This window comes from Phyllobates terribilis, unplaced genomic scaffold (genome assembly GCF_046119375.1).
Source record: "Phyllobates terribilis strain yellow unplaced genomic scaffold, ASM4611937v1 Scaffold_3__8_contigs__length_932513732, whole genome shotgun sequence".
NCBI lineage: Eukaryota > Metazoa > Chordata > Amphibia > Anura > Dendrobatidae > Phyllobates > Phyllobates terribilis.
In genome coordinates, this window is record NW_027362763.1 from 239,040,070 (window position 1) to 239,064,375 (window position 24,306).

A 24,306-nucleotide genomic window follows, 5' to 3' on the forward strand; every position below is an offset into this window, starting at 1 on the left:
TGACTCCACCATCAGGAGCTCCAGTGAACACCTAGTGGCTACTTAATTACTCCTAGGTAATCCCGGCCCTGTGGCACAGTGGGTCTGAGAAATCTGCGTGCATAACAGTTTGCTTGGCTATGGGCTCTGCTGATTCCCAGTATTCTCTGAGCTCGGAGCTGTGTCTGCAGCTAAGCTACCAGCGAGAAAGCCATGAAAAATGTTTGTTCCTTCTGCAGACATTAGATGCCCTATTAGAAGCCCTGACATCAGTTGTGCCAGCCCTAGTTGCAGTACCTACGGCTGTTATTATTGAACCCAAAACGTATGCCTCTGGAGTGGAACCCGTCCTGTCTGATCCACCTCGGTACTATGGGGATCCGAAGCGGTGCCGTGGGTTCCTAGAGCAGTGCATGCGGCACTATGAAGTTTTTTGGTCAGCAGTTTTCCTTCGATCTTGCCAAGGTGGGATTCCTGATGTCCTACCTAGCAGGAGATGCCCTAGCATGACTCATCTCCTCATAGGAAAGAGCTGCTCTTATCACCTCAGGCCTTCCTGGTCGCCTTCTGAAAGATCTTCAATGAGCTGTATCCGGAATCTTCTGTAACATCTCCCCTTCCCAGCTTCCAGGAGCAGCCCAGAGTGGTGACACATGTGAAGAGGTCACTTCTGGCCCTGTCCTTCCAAAGATCTCCTGTTCCCAAGGCTGTTGAGGCAGCTACCCGTGCAGAATTCATGAAGGTCAACAGTGTTTGGCTGGCTGAGCAGAAGCCGGAACTCAGTCGTGAGAAGGGATTGCGGTATCACTGTGGTTGTGTGGAACATCCTGACAGTGTTTGCCCTGAGAAGTCTAAAAAGCTCAAAAGCCTTGGGTCAGGAGGAAAGCCCTCAGTCTTTGCCCTGAGAAATCTAAAAAGCTCAAAAGCCTTGGGCCAGTAGGAAAGCCCTTGTCGGGAGTATTCCCTCTCCACAGATAACTCATACTCATACTTTGCACTGATGAGGGCCAACAGCCCTAAGCACCGTGTCTGCAAATTGAGATTCTGATTTGGCTTTTATCCTAAGTCATATTGCACGACTCGTTAAAGGGTTGATTGTGACTTGTAGGATTGCTGCTTCCAATAGGTGGCGCTATAGAGTACAAGTCCTCTTTTTCTCTGAAGAGGCAATTTGCATAATAAGAAGTAAATTGTAAAGTTGCTTGTGTTTTTTTTTTTACAGGTACTTTGCAGTTTTACCCATTTAAGAACTTGAGACAATATCTTTACTATTCTTTGTGCAAAAGATATTGTTTAAAGGTCTACATTTTGAATTCTTGAATTGCATTATTACCAATAATTGTCTGCATTTGTCTAGAAGCCAAATGAGAATCTGGCAGCCACGGGTGCCTGTGGATATGAATCATTTGATAAAAACCTGCCCTATATACAAATATTAATCATAAAAAGGAAAAAATCGTTGTTATTCTAGGAGAAGTACGAGAAAATGAAGGCTACTGCAGAATGATTGTTGTTAAATGAATATCATGGTGGCAACTTAGAGAAAGCAGATAAAAGCTTTTGAAAGGTCAAAACGCTTAACTCCCAATCAATTGTTACTTTTCGCTTGACATCTGGAAGTAAATTCTCCTGTGTTTGCTTCGCAACTGCTGAGTAAGGAATAATGTGGAAGAGGCTGGGAGTTATAAGAAGTTTACTTTCACTATATTTATTTACAGATGCATTTATAAAGGCGGAATTTCTTTATACTGCTCTGTATTCTGAGCCAGTGACAATAATATTCTCCACTCCAAAGAATTATTTGCGTGAAAATGGATAGAGGCAGCAAAGCAGCAAAAAATGCTCTTGTTCATCTACAGTTAAACAGCATCTCTATTTACCTGCAGATGAAAGTCATAACGTGTTAAAAAAGGGGCAAGGCTAAGTTCCCACCATGGGCTTTTGCTGCGGTTTTAACTGCATATTTTAGCTGTGCAAAAAACGCAGCAAAGTGAGCAGGATTTTTTGAAATTTCATGCCCATTGTGTTTTTTTATGCAGCGTTTTTGAAATTCAAAAAATGTCAATTTCTCTTGCGGTAAAAATGCGTTTTTGTTTGTGGATTTTCTCTATAGACTTGAATGAGATAAGGAAACTCCATAGGAAAAAAACGCGTGTGTGTTTCCACTCTGAAAAATGCACTAAAAACGCATGGAATCTGCACATAACTTTATCATTAATATTTTATCAAAACCAAATACAAGGAGTTTCCAAAACAAGGCAATTTTATTTCAAACATGACATACCAAAAAGAGAAAGCACAAGATAAAAACGTGATAAAAACACATGTAAAAAAAAGCACTCAAAATTGCAAATAAAAAAAACACAAGTACTTTAATTTATCTAGTAGGTGCAGAAAATTTGCAATATCAAAACTACACCAATAATTTTTCATGGGAACGTAGCCTAATGAAAACAGACTAGAAGGGGCACTTGAGTTCTCAGCTCTAGACGATCTATGGGAAAACCAGACAGCACATGGAAGGCGAACTTCTCCGTGTAAAAAGCTCCAACCTGGAGCTCTAGTTGCTTGGAAATGACTTGACTGTCTTTTGGTAGGGCTCGTCCTTCACCTGACAACACCCTCACTGGATCCTGGAGATGACTGAGGGGAATCTGGCACAGACTCTTCAAGGATCCAAGCACAAACTCTCCTGCCAGACCTAAGCCTCCATTTGCCACGGATACAGTCAAAGTTATAGGATTGCTGCTTCCAATAGGTGGCGCTATAGAGTACAAGTCCTCTTTTTCTCTGAAGAGGCAATTTGCATATTAAATTTTCCAGAGGAGCATTGCACGGCGAATAAGCCTCCTTACCTTGACGTGCCAGAGCTGGTGTGTCACTCTCCATAAGGAGAAACCTTACTTCTTATTAAAAATCCTGCTAACTACCTCGGTTGCTGGCCACCCTGCAGAGTGGCCGGTTACATAGGTAAAGAGCGCCCTTGAATACAGGCTTCATGCTTTAGACCAGGGGTGGGGACCTCCAATGTCTTTTCCTTCGGCACCTGGACAGATTCTTGGGCACCACAGTGTTTGATTCGCTGGCCCGTTTTGCTGGCTACCGGCCCTTTAATTCTTCTTTAGACCATGAACATGGGCACGCAGTGTTCACTACTTAATGTAACAAAGCATTACGTCCTAACGTTGGCTAGTCCTGACACTAGTGATCTTGTGGCTGTACCTTATAGCTGCAAAGTAAATAATGAGCAGCAGGCACATCAGATCATCAGCATTTTAATGAGCTGCAGGGACATCACCTTGAAGCCAGTGGGAATTTAGCTGAGTAAATTGGGAGAACATATGACCTTTTCTTATTGCTTTTTATTCTGCTGCTTGTGACGTAGGATGTACAAAAACACAACAATTCTTCTAATGCTTTCTATTCTTTGAATGTTACAGTTTTGTTAGTGGAATATTTTAGGATTGGGGCCCTACTTTTCACCCAGAGCCCTAATTTGTCTAAAATCGGCCCTTCTTCCTCCAAACAAGCACTATCAATCACCAGTAAGGGTGGCTGGTACATGCAAAACCAGTGGGTAGAAAAGTGTACTGAGCCTCTTTGCCACACCAAGGGTGCACTGAGCACCCTTATTAGTATATTCGAATAATAATAATTTTTATTTTTATAGTGCCAACATATTCCGCAGCACTTTACAATTTTAGGGGGGGCTTGTGCAGACAATAAAGACGTTACAGAATAAGCATAACTCAGATATCAAAAGGAGTGAGGGCCCTGCTCGCTTACAGTCTGAGGAAATAGAGGAGACATAAAGGGTAAATGGTAAAATGTGCTTATATTGTACAGTACAGCCATAATATACTAAATAGAGTATGCACATAGCACTGCATGAACTGGTCGCCAGCCAGTGTGTGTACAGTACAGACACAGAGTGCATGGATGGTATGAACATGATTTTGAAGAAAATTTTTGTATGGACCAAACTAGGACAGTTAGATAAGTATGTTGAGGCGATAGGCCAGTCTAAAGAAATGGGTTTTTAGGGCACGCTTAAAACTGTAGATATTGGTAATTAATCTAATTGTCCTGGGTAGTGCATTCCTAAGAATTGGCGCAGTACGCAAGAAATCTTGGAGATGGGAGTGGGAGGTCTGGATTATGGAGGATTTCAGTTTTAAGTCATTAGCAGAACGAAGGGCACTTGTAGGGTTGTTGCCTTAGACGAGGGAGGAGATGTAGAGTGGTGCTGAACCATGGAGAGTTTTGTAGGTGAGAGTGATATGTTTATGTAGAACTCTGTATTGGATGGGCAACCAGTGCAATGACTGGCAGAGGGATGAGGCATCGATGTAGTGGTTGGCGAGGAATATGATCCTGCCTTGTGCATTCAGGAAGGATTGGAGAAAGGAAAGTTTAGTAAGAAGGAGACTGATTAGTAAAGAGTTGCAATAGTCCAGACAAGAATGAATAAGAGCTACAGTAAGAGTTTTTGCCGAGTCAAAGGTAAGAAAAAGTCTAATTCTAGAGATGTTTTTGAGGTGTAGATGGCATGAGCGAGCGAGTGATCAGATGTGAGGAGTGCAGAAAAGATCTGAAGCAAGTATCCCCAAGACAGCGGGTTTGTTGCTGGGGAGTAATGGTGGAGCCACAAATGGAAATGGCAATATAGGGCATAGGTAGGTTAGTGGAGGGAGGAAGCACAAGTAGTTAAGTTTTTGACAGATTTAGTTTTAGATAGAGGGAGGACATAATGTTAGAGACAGTGGAAAGACAATCACTGGTGTTTTCTAATAATGCAGGGGTGATGTCCGGAGAAGAGGTGTTTAATTGGGTGTCATCAGCATAGAGATGGTACTGAAAACCGAATCTACTGATTGTTTGTCCAATGGGGGCATTATATAAGGAGAAAAGGAGGGTACCTAGGACTGATCCTTGAGGAACCCTGACACTAAGGAGAAGGGGAGAGGAAGAGGAGCCAGCAAAAGACACAGTGAAGGAGTGGTCAGAGAGGTAGGAGGAGAACCAGGAGAGAGCAGTGTCCTTGAGGGTGATAGCGCTGAGCATAGTGAGAAGGAGCTGGTGATCCACAGTGTTGAATGCTGCAGTGAGATCTAGGAGAATCAGCAGGGAGTAGTGACCATTAGATTTAGCTGTTAGTAGATCATTAGAGACTTTAGTGAGGGCAGTTTCAGTAGAATGTAAAGAGCAGAAACCAGATTGTAAGGGGTCAAGAAGAGAGTTATCTGAGAGATTGCGGATCAGACGGGAGTGGACTAAGCGTTCCAGGAGTTTAGAGATAAAGGGAAGATTGGAAACAGGTCTGTAGTTAGCAGCACAGTTCTAGTTGAGGGATGGTTTTTTAAGTAATGGATGTATGCTGGCGTGTTTAAAAGAGAAGGGAAAAGTACCAGATGAGAGGGAGAGATTAAATACTTTAGTTAGGTGAGTGGTGACAGCAGGGGAAAGGGACTGGAGGAGATGTGAGGGAATAGGGTCACTGGTTCAGGTAGTAGGGTGAGAAGATGCAAGGAGCCTGGTCACTTCTTCTTGCGTGACTGGTTCGAAGTCAGAAAGTGAGCAAGATGCAATGTAGGAGGGAGGAGAATGCATAACATTAGGAGATTGAGAGAAAATTTCCTGTCGGACATGGTCAATTTTTTATTTGAATTAATTGGCCAGATCTTCAACGCTGAGGTCGGTGGTCAGGGCCTGTGCTGTTTGATTAAATGGCTGAAATGTTCAGCTAGATTAGATTCTGTCCACAGCCATTTGGCACACCTGGAGCACCGTTGGAGAAAACGTGTTTGCAGCGTGTGCCAGGGTTGTAGCCATCTGTGCCGAGTTCTATGTGTAGGAGGTACAGCTTCATCTAGGGCGCATTGCAATGTTTCATTATAATGCTTTAGTGCAGAGTCAGGACATGAGAGGGAGGAGATTGGGGCCAATCATGATTGCAACGTCTTCATAAATTTCTGAGTGTTAATGGCACATACATTTCTATAGGTGTGGAAAGTGGGAGTGTCTTGAGCAGGGTGATAATTCTTGACAGAGAATAAAAGAAGGTTGTGGTCAGAGAGGTTAAAAGGAGAGTAAGTAAAGTCATGTAGTGAACAGAGCTCGGCGAAGATCAGGTCAAGAGTATTCCAGTCTTCATAATCTTTAGTTTGTGCAGAATAAAAGCAGCGATTAGAACATTAAAGAAGCACTCCTCCCATCAAAGTTTTTATCCTCTTAATATATTACAGTCATCATATTATATAGCACTGTGTACTTACAATTGCTCATTTTGCCCTTCTACCCAGTGAATTCTTCTCTTTTTGAATTAGGTCTATGACATCACATGATTAAAAACTGACTAGCTGAATCCTTCTAAGCTCTATGTAATAACAGGAAGTCTCTTTTCCTTGCATGAGTCATCAGTCACTGCAAAAGTTCCTGGAAGAGGGGAGGAGGGAGCAGTTGGGTCAGGAGTAGTAGAGGAGAGTGATAAATGCAGGGAAAAGAGACTTCCTGTTTCTACATAGAACAGAGAAAAGAGAAGAATTAACTGGGTAGAAAGGCAAAATGAGCAATAGTAAGTACACAGTGCTATATAATATGACGACTTCAATATATTAAGAGAATAAAAACTTTGATGGGAGGAGTGCTTCTTTAATAGTGTGATTTTTTTATATGGCTTTATTCTTAGTTTATACTGTCAGATTGGGAAGACAGACTCCCTCTAAGTTTTAGGACAGTTTATTACAGTGAAGCACTGATATATTCCCAACAGTTACAACATATTTATCCATCTCATCTAATACTCATAATCATTGCTTACTACTTTTCACCAAGATGAGCCCACTCTCCCTCTTAGCCATACTTCTGCAGCAAAGTAATAAAGATTTTCAAATACTTCAAGTACACTAACCAACTCCAAATGTCTAATTAAAATGTGTTATTTCTTCATGTGTAATTAGAGGAAAATATAGAACATTACCTTTGTTGCCTTTTTAATCTCATTCTAGCATCCTTTTACTGCTCTCTTCTTCTATTGCCGCTCTCTTCTGCCGTCTCAAAGCAATGTAATGGTTGAGTCATTCTCATCCCATTCAGTCTGTGGCCTTATGCAAGAGCGTTAAGAGTTCTGTCTACACCATCAAGAGTCACTTGTACACTGTGTAGAAATGTGTTACAAGTGAGCCTTCCAGTCTTGCATCTGTTATTTATAGTTTGACTTTCTGTTTTCTGGTGATTGTCACTTTCAGTCTCTTTGGTTTGATTACATCTTAAAGGGTATGCATACTTTTTTTTTTACCGAAATGCAACTATTTGGGTCTAAAACTCATTTTTGTAACTAATTTATATTACAAATTTAGCACCATTTTCCTTCTATTCACAAAAGACTAAGAACAGTATACAATGGCCAGTGTGAACGTGCTTCTACACGTTGCATGTATGCCAACTTATACTCCAGTTAATTTCTTTCGGTTTTGAGCTGGGCATTACGCTTTATATAGCTTCCCACTTCTGGGTGTCCACAGTTGAGCCCGGTCCTGCTCGGCCTTTATTCAAATTATTCAATTCTTTTTTGACACATGGTAAGGTTTTAATACTAGAGGTTGGGACCGTCGCGACTGAGTACACCTTGGCGCTTTAGGGATGACTTTTACGCTTTTTTTAAGTAAAAAACGGGTGTTTATTAAGTACACTAATGTTATTCATATGCACTATTGCTTTTTACTTACTTATAGCCGGGTATGTGTTCATTTTATTTCTATTTTATATTTCTAGGTTCGAAACACATAGGCGTTCTTGCAGGATGTCCTCTGTTTTTTTCGTATATTTTTAAAAAAACTCTTTTTCTACTTTGGAAAATTTGGAGATTTCGTACTGCATAAGATTACCGTTTTTTCACCATTTGCCTTCTACATCTTTTGTTTCTATTGCTGGCTGTAGAACGAGTTATCTAAGAATCCATCAGTGAGCTTCTGACATGAGAAAGTTTGTAACTATTTTTAAAAGTCTTTTCTGTGCTGATTTATCTCCCCAGACCACATCAAAGTCGAAAAGTTTAGTTATATATCACCAGAAAGAAGCTCAGAAAAAAAAGATAAGATGGATTCTCTGATAGATTCTCAGTTATCTCATTCAGCAGCCAGATATGTCCATAGAAGCAAAGAGATTGTAAAAGTCAACTGTTGCAAAATTTTTAATAAAACCCAAATGCAAAAATTAGTTTTTAACCCCAAAAACATGCAATTAAGAATAAAAAAAAAAAATTACCCCTAAAGGCGTCCATATCCATTGCAAGTTCCTTCAATGTTTTTACGTGACTTTGTGGCACTATTTAGGTTTTGCTGTACTATTCTTCACTATAAAAAGGCTTGAAAATCACAATTTTTCTATGTAGTGTAATTAGATAAATCGATGTATGATCCTAGTGCACCTGAAAATGTTGTTTCCCAAAGTCAGATGAGTGTGAACAGGCTGTAAGCAGCTGTCAAACACTTGATGAGATTGCTATCAGTACTACAGCATATGATGTCATCAATGGCTGCAATTACCGCCATCCCTGATGAGACCTCCATAGCTGAGTAAATGAACTATAATGGGAAGGTTGAGCCGCTGATCTTGTTACAATTCATATTTTAGGAGACCTCAGACAATTCTTAAACCTCATAAGCCACAAAGCGTGTCCAGCTGAAGTGTCAACTCCCTGCTTGTTTATGGCTTTTTTGCAGCAATTTAACATCTGCTCTTCTGCAAACCTCCGCCAGTCATGAGCGTCTTGTGAATTGAGTTGCAGTGGAATAATTACAAGTACCTGTACTGCAGCAGTTCTTGAGGCCGGATATATGTTATGGGCCAAATTAATTATCCCATAACATATTATTAATTAATTAGTGTAAAAATTATTATTTTTATTAGTATTTTTCTGTATTATTAATCCTTTTACACTTTTCTGGGCTGAATTCTTTTCTATATCACATGTTTTCTGTGAAATCTACATTTCAGTATAGATTTAGAATTATTCTTCATCATAATTTTACTTGTACACACATGAGGGAAATTTTATGACAATTATAGTAATAAATATAGCAAGAAATATTCGGTTTGGATACATGCAAAAAAACATGGACCTCATTACAGAACATGCTAAAGCTCCCAGTGATCAAGTAGATCATTCTGAATCCTCACAAATTTCCAGCTGGGGTTTAGCACCTTTAACATGATCTAAGAAGGCAATAAACACAAAGCAGGCGATGGTCACAAAGTGATTTATACTCTTGACCCTGTATTTAGTGTCCATAGTCAGTTACATGATTTTTATTTATGGTTATATAATAATTTATTTAACATTTCTTATCCCAAAGTAACATCGTTCACTTTGCTTTTGCAGTGTAGTAGAATTAAGATAAAGTGTAATGCGTGTACAGTGGTGTGAAAAGTGTTTGCCCCCTTCCTGATTTCTTATTCTTTTGTATGTTTGTCACACTTAAATGTTTCAGATCAGAAAACAAATGTAAATATTAGAAAAAGATAACAAAAGTAAATACAAAATACAGTTTTTAAATGAAGGTCTTTATTAGTAATGGAAAAAGAAATCCAAACCTACATGGCCCTGTGTGAAAAAGTGATTGACCCCTAAACCTAATAACTGGTTGGGCCACACTTAGCAGCAACAACTGCAATCAAGCATTTGCGATAACTGTTAGTGAGTCTTTTACAACGCTCTGGAGGAATTTTGGCCCACTCATCTTTGCAAAATTGTTGCAATTCATCCACATTGGAGGGTTTCCGAGCATGAAACGCCTTTTTATGGCACAGCATCACAATCGGAACACGGTCAGGAGTTTAACTAGGCCACTCCAAACTTTTAATTTTGTTTTTCTTAAGCCATTCAGAAGTGGACTTGCTGGTGTGTTTTGGATCATTGTCCTGCTGCATAACCCAAGGGCACTTCAGCTTGCGATCACAAACAGATGGCAGGACATTCTCCTTCAGGATTTTTTGGTAGACAGCAGAATTCATGGTTCCATTTACCACAGCAAGTCTTCCAGGTCCTGAAGCAGCAAAACAGCCCCAGACCATCACACTACCACCACCATATTTTACTGTTGGTATGATGTTCCTTTTCTGAAATGCTGTGTTAATTCTACGACAGATGGAATGGGACATACTCCTTCCAAAAAAAGTTAAACTTTTGTCTCGTCAGTCCACAGAGTATTCTCCTAAAAGTCTTTGCGATCATCAAGATGTTTTCTGGCAAAACTAAGATGAGCCTTTATGTCATTTTGCTCAGCATTGGTTTTCATCTTGGAACTCTGCCATGTATGCCATTTTTGCCCAGTTTATTTCTTACGGTGGAGTCATGAACATTGATCTTAATGGAGGCAAGTGAGGCCTGCAGTTGTTTGGATGTTGTTGTGGGGCCTTTTGTGATCTCTTGGAGAAGTCATTGCTGCGCTCTTGTGGTAATTTTGGTAAACCGGCCACTCTTGGGAAGGTTCACCACTGTTCCATGTTTTTGCCATTTGTGAATAATGGCTCTCATTGTGGTTCACTGGAGTCCCAAAGTTTTAGAAATTGCTTTATAAACTTTTCCAGACTGATAGATCTGAATTACTTTGTTTTCCCCTCACCCATGACAGCACACCTTGAGAGGGATCTGCCCCATCAAGGACAGAAAGCCTTCTGAAATAAAAGGGTGGTACCTCTCCCTCGCTTCAGTTGGTTTCCTGTCCTTGATGGGAACCTGTCTGGAAAGAAGAAAGCTTACCTGGGTCTGTTCTGGTGTGGAAGAACGAGCACAGGCCTATACACCGGGTTCCAGCCTCCAGAAGCACCGTCCGCACCTCCCTTGGGGCCTGCGTCCGAGCGGGCGCACGCGGTGAGGCAGGCTCCGGCTTCTCGCAGACCGCTGCGCCGCCCTCCCCCTGCCACCTCAGTCGGCTGTATTCCGGAGCGGAAACTTCTGGGTGTGAGACGGGGTCAGGGGGCGGCGCCCTATACAAGATGGCAGCGCTCTGTAAAGCACTCCCAGGCTGTTTTTTTTTGTTTGGAGCCTCGGTCTGGGAAGGAGGGGGAGGGCCCTTGAACCGGAGGAGGTTCTGGATGGCCCTATTTTAAGGGGGGGGTTATCCTGGGAGCGCGGCTTACGCTCCAGTGAGATGGCTGACCAGGATAGTCAGGAGCAGCAGCTAACCCCCCACCTCAGCAACTGAAGAGGCAGACTGACGCCTCTCACATGGACAGCCGCTTGAGCAATCGTAGTGGCAGCCGCAGGAGCAAGGTATCAAATATCTCTGAACCATCCAGAAAGGGATCATCGCAGCCTCTGAATCCTGTACCCGTTTGTGTCTTCATAGGTGAGTGATCTTCGTGAATGTCCGCTTTTTAGTAATGGTAAGTCTCTTATGTGCTTCCTTCTGTAGGAGCCTAAGAATAGTAGCGCCAAGCAAAAGCACAGGATTTGTGCCCTATGGCAAATTTCCCTTCCTATAGATTGGCAGAAACAGCTTTGCTCAAACTACATTAATAAAACCATAGCAGAAAGTTCTCTGGATTTCGCATCCAATCTGTAGTCCATAGTCCACGCAGACGTTCAAGGGTCCCTGAAAGGGTTATTTAGAGAGAAGAAAAGATCCCATAAGGATGTCTCCTTCGACTCTGATTCCTCCCAGTCCGAGGATCTATGGCTGAGTGATTCATCATCCTCTTCCTCATCGGATAATGGTAGACCCTTCTTCCCAATCGAGGGTATGGACAAACTGGTCAGAACAGTCAGATCAACCATGGGTCTGGGGGAGGAGAAAGCATCCAAATCCCGGGAAGACATTATGTTTGCGGGCCTTGGAGAAAAAAAGAGACGCTCCTTTCTGGTAAACCCTAAAATTCAGGGCCTCATTGACCGAGAATGGAGGAAACCAGAAAGATCAGGGGCCTTACCCTCCTTCTCTAAGAGAAGGTACCCCTTTGAGGAGAAGGACTCTGAGCCTTGGGTTAAAATCCTCAAAGTTGACAGGGCAGTGGCCAGGTCATCCAAAAAATCATCCCTACCCTTAGAGGATTCAGGCATCCTAAAAGATGCCCTTGATAAAAAGGCTGACTCCTTTCTGCATCATACTTGGGAGGCTGCAGCAGGAGGCCTGAAGCCTGCGATAGCTAGCACCTGTGTTGCAAGGTCTCTCATAGTGTGGCTCCAACAATTGGAAGACCAGTTTAGGGATAAAAAGATCCCTAGGGATAGAATCCTTTCTTATCTGCCCCTAATGCAGGCAGCATCAGCCTTCCTGGCAGACTCTTCAGCGGACTCAGACTCTCGGCTAGATCAGCAAATCTATCTAATGCTGCCAGATGGGCCTTCTGGCTTAAGGGTTGTCCGGGTGACCTACAATCCAAACATAAATTATGTTCCCTCCCTTTTGACGGCAGACTCCTGTTTGGCCAGAAGCTGAATGACCTCTTAGAAAAAGCGGGCGATAGGAACAAAGGGTTCCCAGGATTTTCAGGGGACTCAAAAAGATTTAGTTTTCAGAGAAGAAAATTTAATCGGGGTCGCCCTCCAGGAGACAGGAGAGGATGGGAGTTCAAATCCAAGAAGGAGTCAGGCTATATATGTTTGGAGGACCATCCTCCAATGCTAAAAAATCTTCCTAATGATGCCAGCCCGGAGGTAGGGGGAAGGCTTTCCCACTTTATTCCAGCTTGGGAAGCCATTACATCAAACCCCTGGATTCTGAATATTGTGAGTGGTGGCCTGAAGATGCGGTTCAGCCAGATTCCTCGCCGGACCTTTATGATTACCCCCAAGAGGAAGGTTCAGGAAGAACAGATAACTCTGGAGACAGAAATATTAGGGCTAGTAGAGAAACGGGTCCTTCTCGAAGTTCCGATACAACAAACGAGGAAGGGATTCTATTCCCCTCTGTTCATAATAAAAAAAAACAAATGGATCCTTAAGGGCCATCATCAACCTCAAGAGTCTAAACCAGTTGATAGAGAACCAGATTTTCAAGATGGAGTCAGTGAGCTCGGCAGTGAAGCTCTTGCACCACAATTGCTTTATGGCAGTAATAGACTTTAAGGACACATATTATCAAGTCCCAATTCATCCAGACTACCAGAAATATCTGAGAGTAGCCCTGTTCATTCAGGAAGAACTGAGGCATTCTCAGTTTACTGCCCTACCCTTCGGCCTCTCCATAGCCCCGAGAGTATTCACAAAATAAATAGCGGAAGTAACAGCCTTTCTATGAATCAAAAATGTAGTGATCGTTCCCTACTTAGACGACTTTTTGGTAATAGGGAAATCAGAAGTCCACTTCACCAGTCAACTTCTAGAGGTCACGGTGGTGTTGCAACAGCTAGGATGGTTGATATACCCAAAAATCAAAATTAACCCCCTCAAGGACTCAAATCTTCCTGGGTCTAATCCTGGAATTTCATCTCCAAGCCTGCTTCCTCCCAGAAGACAAGGTCCGCAAAGTTATCAATTTAGTCTCGAAAGCCATGCAGTCTCCAGTGATGTCCCTAAGAGAAGCAAGTCCTGTCAGCGCAGAGATCCTTCAACGGGTGTTTAGAAAGGAAGTTTTCTCTCTCCCTAGAAGCTGTAGATTCCCTTTCATGGTGGACAAACAGGGAAAATCTGACCTCAGGCATACAGTGGTCCAGACCAGTAGATCGGGTGATTACAACTGATGCGAGCAGCTCTGGATGGGGGGGTCATCTAGCAGAGCTCTCAGTAGGGTCACTGGGTATACCATGAGATGGGGGCATCCTCAAACTTAAAAGAACTTTGGGCAGTGGAGAAATCCCTGATAGGATTCCTTCCTCACATTCCGGGTCACCATGTCCAGGTCAGGTCCGACAACCGGACAACAGTAGCCTATGTAAATCACCAGGGGGGAACAAGGTCACGCTCCCTGATGACTATGGCAGACAGAATCCTACATCTGGCAGAGCAACATCTCCTATCCCTCAGTGCCCTACACATAAGGGGGGTGGAAAACATAAGGGCAGATTTTCTCAGCCGCCACACCCTAAGACATTGGGAGTGGAGCTTAAACCCCTTGGTCTTCCGACAGATTGTCCAGTTATGGGGGCAACCAGACATAGATATGTTCTCCACAAAAGTAAGCAGGAAGGTAGACAGATTCTGTTCCTTAAACCCAGCAGAAAATCCCCATGCTGTAGATGCCCTCTAGATTCCTTGGAAGTTCAGGAAGGCCTATGCCTTTCCCCCATTGGTAATGGTTCCGGCAGTGGTGAGGAAGATTCGGGAAGATGGGGCAAAGATAATATTTATAGCCCTTTTTTGGCCTAAGAGGCCTTGGTTCTCCCTGCTTCGACTAATATCGTTTTCAGATCCCTGGGTTCTACCAGAGAGGCCGGACCTTCTCATTCTGGAACCGGTATTCCACGCTCAAGCCAGAGGATTCCATCTTGCAGCGTGGAATTTGAGAGGTCACTACTAAGTAACAAGGGGTTTTCGCCAGGGTTAGTCTCTACCCTACTGGGTAGTAGGAAACCAATAACCACTAAAATTTATAACCGAGTCCGGGGGAAGTTCCTAGATTTTATAGATGCCCCGTTATCAGACAAGCCTCCAATCAAGGGAATCCTGGAGTTTCTGCAAAAGGGGCATGACCTGGGTCTAGCCACGGGGACTCTTAAAGTTCAGGTGTCTGCCTTGGGGGCGCTCTATAATTGTAACTTGGCTGGGAACAGGTGGGTCTCTAGATTTATCAAGTCCTGTGCCAGAGCCAGACCGGTTCAGTCCCTTAGAGTTCCTTCCTGGGACCTGAATTTGGTCTTGGACGCACTTACCAGTCTTCCGTTCGAGCCCCTACAGGACGTCTCTCCAAAAATCCTCACCCTTAAGACCATCCTCTTAGTGGCCTTAACATCAGTCCGTAGGGTGGGTGACCTGCAGGCCCTTTCGGTTGATCCTCCGTACACGCAAATTCATGATAATAGGGTCACCTTGCGTCCAGATCCGGCATATCTTCCCAAAGTGGTGTCTAGATTCCACTGTAATCAGGAGATTGTACTACCCTCGTTTTGCAGCAACCCGAAAGACCCCCGGGAAGTTAGATTCCATAACCTAGATGTTAGAAGATCCCTACTACCGTACATTAACATGACGAGTGAATGGAGGAAGGACCATTCCTTGTTCCTGGCCTTTCAGGGGAGTAGGAAAGGTCACAGGGTGTCCAAGGGTACCATTTCTAGGTGGCTTAGGGAGGCCATTTGTTTAGGATATACATCCACAGGAGTTCCGGCCCCAGTCAATGTCAAGGCTCATTCCACCAGAGCCGTAGAAGCCCCCTGGGCGGAGAGAGCAGGCGTCTCAATCGATCAGATATGTAGAGTTGCTACTTGGTCTACACCATCCACCTTCTATAAACACTATTGGTTGGATCTGTCCTCCTCTGACCTTACCTTTGGGAGAAGGGTACTTCAGGCGGTGGTCCCTCCCTAGGGTGCTCATAATTCTCCAAAATTCTCTCAAGGTGTGCTATCATGGATGTGGGGAAAACACCAAGGTTACTTACCGGTAGCTGGCTTTTCCTGAACCCATGACTGCACCCGTAGTTCCCCCCCCCCCCCGTTCTCTGTTTCTCACACCCTGGTGTGCACTGTTTGGGGTGATAGATATATATATATATATATATATATATATATATATATATATATACACACATATATATCTATCTATCTAATATTGTAGGTGTTGGTTATGTGTCTAACCTTTTTGGGAGGTCCTCTCAATGCTCTGTAATCAACTGAAACGAGGGAGAGGTACCGCCCTTTTATTTCAGACGGTCTCCTGTCCTTGATGGGGCGGATCGCTCTCTCAAGGTGTGCTGTCATGGGTTCAGGAAAAAACGGCTACTGGTAAGTAACCTTGGTGTTTCTCATTTGTTCCTGAAGTTCTTTGGATCGCAGCATGATCTCTAGCTTTTGAGGAACTTTTCGTCTACTTCACTTTGTCAGGCAGGTCCTATTTAAGTGATTTCTTTATTGAGAACAGGTGTGTCAGTAATCAGGTCTGTGTGTGGCTAGGGAAATTGAACTCAGCTTCCCAAAGGTGTGATAAACCACAGATAATTTATGTTTTAAGGGGGGCCCTTTTTTTTTCACACAGGGCCCTGTAGGTTTGGATTTCTTTTTCCCTTAATAATAAGGACCTTCATTTAAAAACTGCATTTTGTGTTTAGTTGTATTATCTTTGTCTAATATTTAAATTTGTTTTGTGATCTAAAACATGTAAGTGTGACAAACATGCAAAAGAATAAGAAATCAAGAAGGGGGCAAGCACTTTTTCATACCACTTTATTTGTTACTCAAGTGCTACTGGATGCAACAAGCAGAATCGTGAATGCAGCTCTGGAGTATAATCTCACCAGATTTAAAAGAGGCTATTATATCTTTTTTACTATGGGTCTAAAATCTAATAGACAGGTATTTTGGGAATTCTATAAGACAGGTAGTTGCTAACTGATACAACTATCTGCCAGTTCTATCCAATACCAGCTCAGATCCGTCACAGATCAATCGCTGCTGCTTCACATCAACAGAGCAGCTTTTCTTTTGGGCTGCTCCATCAACAGGGTATGACTGCTTACATTATACTGAGTGACCGTCGGCTCCCCGCAGTTAGGCAGCGAGGAGCTGGCTTTCAATCAGCATGTCGTCTTCAATCAGGCCCCATCAACAGAGCAGAGCAGAGGAGAAGCCATTGCTCTTTCAACATGATGTCAGAGGAAACTGCTTAATCGCTGGCAAAGGCAGTCTGTGACCGCTCTGTGCTGGCAGAGATCGTCACCGGGCACAACAGGCAGATAGTTGGCAACTATATGTCTGTTAGTGCTTAGGCCCATAGTAAAAATAAATATATAGTTCTGGATAACCCCTTTAAACCACAGGATCTGATAGGCACATAATGGCTGACACCTTAGACTTTGTCTATAACGTTGACCACATTTTAAATATGACTTTGAAATATCTTCCTGCTCCTATTAAATGCCGTAGTCTATAATATAGTGTTCTAATTCACAGGTAATGTCCCTTATGGCTTCCACTCCGGACTGTAGTTGGAACACATAATGCTGTTCACAGCTATTCATCAGAAGATGCTATTATCCTAACCGGTCATTAATGTTAGTTGTAACCTGTTATGTTGTATCAGTGTATTGTGCATTGTGGAGGAAGTACATAGAGAGACAAGCTGAGGAGGTGGTGTTACAAGCAATGCTCTTGACACTGCATGTTTATTGAGGAAAATCTACAATTTTAAGGAAAATCTAGGGTACTTCCATAGAATATTGCCTCGGTGATGAGAATCTCATCCATCCACATGTAAGTGTTACATTCACCAGTTTTTACATTGTCCTGTACACAACTCCAATAAATCGCTTTAGATATCGGGTCTGAAATGATCCCCACTTGGGTGGCTGGTCAGTGAGGAACCAAACTAGAAGAGCAATGTTAGAGAACCCAGCACTGCAATCTGAATTTTCAATGGAATATGTCACCGGGTTTTGCTGTGTAATCTGAAAGCAGCATGATGTGGGGGCTGAGACCATGATTCCGGCAATGTGTCACATACTGAGTTGCTTGCTGTCATTTTGATACAATCACTATTTTCTCTGCTACAGATCTAGCAGCTCTCTGAATGCTGAGCTCTGTTTAACCCCGCCCACACCACTGATAGGACACTTTCTGTGTATACTGTGCATAGGCAGAAAGCTGCTAATCAGTGTTAGGGGCATGGTTATACAGGACAGTTGACTTTGGCCTTGTCCTTTAGTGATAATCTCCGGCTGATAAAACACTGATTGTATTGAAACAGCAGCACACAGCCTAGTAAGGGACACATCACTTGAATCATGTTCTCAGAGTTTAAATCATGCTACTCTCAGATTACATAGCAAAACCCTGCCGACATATTCTCTTTAAGAAACCTGATGATAAAACTTCTCTGCAATAATTGATTCTTTATGCTCTGTCATATAGAGGAATATAGTGAAGCTACTGAGCTAATCCAAGTTTCTAGCTTCTGTTCACTGATGATAAGGGGTAGAGAGCCATCTCGTGATAATATTGTTGGACATCCTTCTTCTGTACCAGAAAACCGGGCAACGTAGGTTCCAGCAGACTTTCTTTTGCGACTTCTTGGGTTCTTCTTTCCATTCCTTCAGAACTGTTAACACCTAATTAATAAATGAGTAGATGCCATTAATATATAAATATACAGTTCTTAAATGTGTTTTCATATATAAATGTTCCCTTACCCCACGGCTGCCAAAAAGCACATGCTCACTGTGCCCATAGGTCACTCTGGCCCTGAATATGATACCGCCAGTAGCAGTGCAACATAAGTAATTCAGTGTTATTACAAAGTTACTTATTATTTCAATTTCTTAACATGTCCTTCAAGTGTAGCTTTCCCTCTCAATATCTCACACTTAGGACTTAATGTTGCATTCTTGACAATTTGCGACCTCTATGATCTTACTCTTTGTACTAGCCAAGGTTACATGTAGTTACAATGCAATGATCTGAGGTATTAGCCTTTCAGGAATTACAGACAGAGCTATGATACTTTTAAAGAAAAAAACACAAAAGTGCTGCTTGCTTAATTTTATCATATCAAGACGCTTGCAGCAAGATGAATCCCAGCCGTGCGATCCTGGGCTCGGATGCTGTGATTCCCTCTGCTGTCAGTAGCTCTTCAGCAGCTGTTTGAAGTTAATGATGTTTAAAAATACTTCATTAGATGAGTTTTTGGCTGAGGATGCGCTTTGCTTCATTGCTACAGTACTTCATCTAGCAATTGCTGTGTTCCTAGTCTCACTCCCGGCAGCTGCAGAGTCCTGCAGATCACTAAACAATGCAACACTCTGGGGTTTGCCTTCAAATAGTTGTTACCTATGGGGCTTGTGAATATATTTGTAAAACTCTTGTGACTTGAAGATTTAACAGCTGTATAAGTAGAGACATCTTGTTTATTAACCAAATTCTAGTCATTTTTATTTGTAGGTGATATAAATATGAGATACAAGTACCATTCTGGACTGGATTGGTACAGCAATCTTTCTATATGTGTATATATACACTGCTCAAAAAAATAAAGGGAACACTCAAATAACACATCCTAGATCTGAATGAATGAAATATTCTCACTGAATACTTTGTTCTGTACAAAGATGAATGTGCTGGCAACAAAATCACACAAAAATCATCAATGGAAATCAAATTTATTAACCAATGGAGGCCTGGATTTGGAGTCACCCCCAAAATTAAAGTGGAAAAACACACTACAGGCTGATCCAACTTTGATGTAATGTCCTTAAAACAAGTCAAAATGAGGCTCAGTATTGTGTGTGGCCTCCACGTGCCTGTATGACCTCCCTACAACGCCTGGGCATGCTCCTGATGAGGTTGCGGATGGTCTCCTCTGGGATCTCCTCCCAGACCTGGACTAAAGCATCCGCCAACTCCTGGACAGTCTGTGGTGCAACATGATGTCCCAGATGTGCTCAATCGGATTCAGGTCTGGGGAACGGGCGGGCCAGTCCATAGCTTCAATGCCTTCATCTTGCAGGAACTGCTGACACACTCCAGCTACATGAGGTCTGGCATTGTCCTGCATTAGGAGGAACCCAGGGCCAACAGCACCAGCATATGGTCTCACAAGGGGTCTGAGGATCTCATTTCGGTACCTAATGGCAGTCAGGCTACCTCTGGTGAGCACATGAAGGGCTGTGCAGCCCTCCAAAGAAATGCAACCCTACACCATTACTGACCCGCAGCCAAACCGGTCATGCTGAAGGATGTTGCAGGCAGCAGATCGCTCTCCACAGCGTCTCCGGACTCTGTCACGTCTGTCACATGTGCTCAGTGTGAACCTGCTTTCATCTGTGAAGAGCACAGGGCGCCAGTGGTGACTTTGCCAATCCTGGTGTTCTGTGGCAAATGCCAAGCGTCCTGCACGGTGTTGGGCTATGAGCACAACCCCCATCTGTGGACGTCGGGCCCTCATTCCACCCTCATGGAGTCAGTTTCTAACCGTTTGTGCAGATACATGCACATTTGTGGCCTGCTGGAGGTCATTTTGCAGGGCTCTGGCAGTGCTCCTCCTGTTCCTCCTTGCACAAAGGCGGAGGTAGCGGTCCTGCTGCTGGGTTGTTGCCCTCCTACGGCCCCCTCCACGTCTCCTGGTGTGCTGGCCTGTCTCCTGGTAGCGCCTCCAGCCTCTGGACACTACGCTGACAGACACAGCAAACCTTCTTGCCACAGCTCGCATTGATGTGCCATCCTGGATGAGCTGCACTACCTGAGCAACTTCTGTGGGTTGTAGAGTCCGTCTCATGCTACCACGAGTGTGAAAGCACAATCAACATTCAAAAGTGACCAAAACATCAGCTAGAAAGCATTGGTACTGAGATGTGGTCTGTGGTCCCCACCTGCAGAACCACTCCTTTATTGAGGGTGTCTTGATAATTGCGAATAATTTCCATCTATTGTCTATTCCATTTGCACAGCAGCATGTGAAATTGATTGTCAATCAGTGTTGCTTCCTAAGTGGACAGTTTTATTTCACAGAAGTTTGATTTACTTGGCGTTATATTCTGTTGTTTAAGTGTTCACTTAATTTTTTTGAGCAATGTATATTGTGATAAGTCAGGGGCCAAATAGTCATCTTCTGGGTTAGATAGGTTGGCATAAGAAGGTATTTAACTCCAATACAGTGGAATATTGTTCAAAACCCAGCCTTATTATCTTTACATAGTCAATCCATACATCTCTTTACGAAATATAGACCCTCCTCTGGCCACTAACTTAACACAACAGCTTCCCACTAACTAAACAGGTGTAAAGCCTATCACCTGCCATCTGAATACATCCACATTCACGTCACAATCCATAGTATTCATTGTGGTGGTGATGAAGATGGCTACCATTGGCCTAAGCATGGTCTGAACTTTGTCAGTGAACCACATGTGACTGACACACCTCTAAGGCGCCATCTCAGCTAGCCCCATTGAGCTTCAGTAGGCAGCCACAACCCATGACAACCCAAAATGGAGTGGAAATAAATATTTTATGAGACTGTGATAAAAAAAGAGGTCAAAATTGCTATATTATCCCAAGATTTCTCTCGTGCGTGTACTTAAGTATATATCTCGTCCAAGAAAAGGTGGATATCCCTAGCAAAATTAAGTTTGCCAATAGCCTTGTAAGCTCTGTTTTCAGGCCTGGAATATTATAGAATATTGGGCAGGTTTGGTAGCAGGACCTATCACTGCCTTCTTGTGTAGTATGGGTTTTTTCTGTGGACCTTAGGCTATTTTCAAAACTCTTTGCTGTCTCCATCAGGGGCTTCTGTCTGAGGCTCAGAAAATTGAGATTTAAACAGAACCCAAATAGTTATTGAGTATAATGAGTTTCCAAATTGGACTTCATTTTACCTTTTTTCTGCCAGTGTCCATCTTTTGTGTTGGACAGGATAAGTGTAGTCTACTGTGCTATTGTGTCTGATATTAAAGACAATCACACCAAAATTGCTCAGTGGTATCATAGGGATTAACTAATATTTAAAATTCAGTAACCAAAGGCCAAAAAATCCAATTTTAACCAATCTAAAATAAAATCTAACTTTTAATTTGTAAATTAAAAATATGAGTAACTAGTCAAAATGATATGTTAAGGTTCACAATAAAATTACACTCTGTTCCTTATTGGTCCTATCGATGTATCCCAAGCGGTCAAATTTCTACACTAGTTGAAACTAGTTGAAGAAGAGACCTGAGTTGTCTCGAAAGCTTGCTATGTTTACCATCTTTTCAGTTAGCCATTAAAAGGTATCAACCACTGAGGACTCTCAGATTCCAACATTGTTCTATCTACTGGCTAACACGGTATAAATATTCTTTACCTTACACTAGTTGAGTCATTCAATTGTAATATAACTATGGAGAGATCTACCTATTTGTAGCTGCATGGGTGTACAAACTCAAATTGTGTAAATGGCATAACACAAAAGGACTGTCGTCCATTATCTACCTATTTTGTACAGTCTAATGACCAGAGGAACAAGGCTCTATTAAAATAGAAAAAGAGCCTCCACAACATGTTTCACTCTTACAGGCTTCATCAGGGTAATGAGGCAAATGATCGCTTGGGATACATTTAAACATAGATGGGACCAATAAGGAATGGAGTGTAATCTTAATGTGCACCATAACATATGATTTGCACTAGTTTCTCATATTTTTAATTTAATAATTAAAAGTTATGTTTTATTTTGGACTGGTGAAAATGGGATCTTTTGGTCTTTGGCTATTGGATTTACAAAATGAAATTAAAGATATACACTGCCAGAAAAAAAGAGCTGTCAGGGTTTCTTCTCGATCCTTTGCTTTTTTTAGCTTCATACAGAAACATGTAATGCAGACAGTAAGAGAATCCCAGATGTAGAGTGGAAAAATCCTTCGTAAATTCAGGTGCTGAAATCAGTATTGGGCTCATGAAAATGTGCACTTTAGGTGAAGGCCATTTGCAGAGACCAAATCTATCACTATTTGTGGGAAGTAGCACATCATTTTTGCTTCTGCTTTGTGTAGATGATCAAATGCTTTTAGTACTCATGTGGGCAGAGGTTAGCTTGTGTTTTGTGCCTGAGAGTAAAGAATAATCATTTATTTTGTAGAACAAATAATTAAAAAGAATAGGTAAAGCCCTGCTTCAGCAGAACCTCCATCTCACTGTCTCCAACGGCACTTGATCTCATATCACCCACCGTTACCTTCCGTTAGACCGCTAATGTACTGTGTGTGTATATATATCTGTGTGTGGGTGTTTATATGCTATATATATATATATATACATATATATATATATATATATATATATGGTAATGTGGTAGATGTTGCTCTTGAAGATATTTATTTTCTATAACACTCACATATTGCTTTCATATTAGAGTCTACAACTTGCTTTGCAGGAATTGTTGCCGTCCTGTTTTGTGGAGTGACCCAAGCCCATTACACATACAACAACTTATCGGAAGAGTCCAAACTGAGAACTAAACAGGTAGGATAATAGTGGATTTCACACTGACTTTAAGTCTTCATTTGCAATGGTTGATCTCAAATTTAAAGAGGTTTTCCAAAGCTAAATAATTGTTAGTTTTCTGTCTCATAATAAAACAGACAGATACACACGTGGTCAAAATTGTAGGTACCCCTCGTTTAATGAAAGAAAAACCCACAATGGTCACACAAATAACTTGAATCTGACAAAAATAATAATAAATTAAAAATCTATGAAAATGAACAAATAAAAGTCAGACATTGCTTTTCAACCCTGCTTCCACGGAATTAAAAAAAAAATTAAACTCATGAAATAGGCCTGGACAGAAATGATGGTACCCCTGAAAATAATGTGACAAAAGGAACATGTTATATCAGGTTGTGTCCACTAATTAGCATCACAGGTGTCTACAATCTTGTAATCAGTCAGCTTGCCTGTATACAGGGCTACAGATACTCACTGAACTGTTTGGTGACATGGTGTATACCACACTCAACATGGACCAGAGGAAGCAAAGGAAAGAGTTGTCTCAAGAGATTAGAAAGAAAATTATAGACAAGCATGTTAAAGGTAAAGGTTATAAGACCATCTCCAAGCAGCTTGATGTTCCTGTGACTACAGTTGCACATATTATTCAGATACGAGCTGAGTGTGACCGGAGCGTAAGTGCGAACGAAATTAAGTGTGTGACTTGTTTTTCAGTGAAGAGGTATTTGGGAATCCTGCAGAAAATACCTGTGTGAATTGCGGTGAGTTGCTGCATTGTGAACTGCTGAGTGCTTTTCTACCTGTTTAGTTTTATTGGGCTTTTTAAAACCTATTTTCTCACTACAGTTTTAGTTTCTTAGTTTACTACCTGTGTATTTAAGGGTTAACTACATTGCACTAAAATCCTGAGGTGTAGCTTTACTCACAAGGGGTTAATTAAGGGGAAGGGGTCATAATTAAGGGTTTATAAGGGACAGCTGGTTGGGCATCCAGTCCTTTGGAAGTGCATTGAGGTGAAGGGTGCATTGCTGGAAAAGGGAAAAAAAAAAAAAAAAAACTCTTTAAATCTCTTAATTTGCGAGTGTGACCGGAGCGCAAGTGTGAACGAAAGTAAGTGTGTGATTTGTTTTTCAGTGACTTGGATTCAGGGAGTTTGGAAGGAAGGACTTTGGACTGAATTGCTGTCTGTATTTCATTAATTCTTTACTTTTCTTTTTACTTAACATTCTGTCTATTGCAATCCCGATTAGGAAA

The 24,306-nt window shown here is 42.1% G+C and overlaps 1 protein-coding gene across 1 annotated transcript in view; it reads left to right on the forward strand.

Moving 5' to 3' along the window:
* Positions 1-24,306, forward strand: part of SLC9A9 (solute carrier family 9 member A9) — a 1,175,306-nt gene that overhangs the window by 424,331 nt on the left and 726,669 nt on the right. Inside the window, exon 9 of the mRNA XM_073674666.1 lies at positions 22,976-23,064. Coding sequence (XP_073530767.1) covers positions 22,976-23,064 — 89 coding nt within the window. The remainder of the gene's footprint in view (positions 1-22,975; positions 23,065-24,306) is intronic.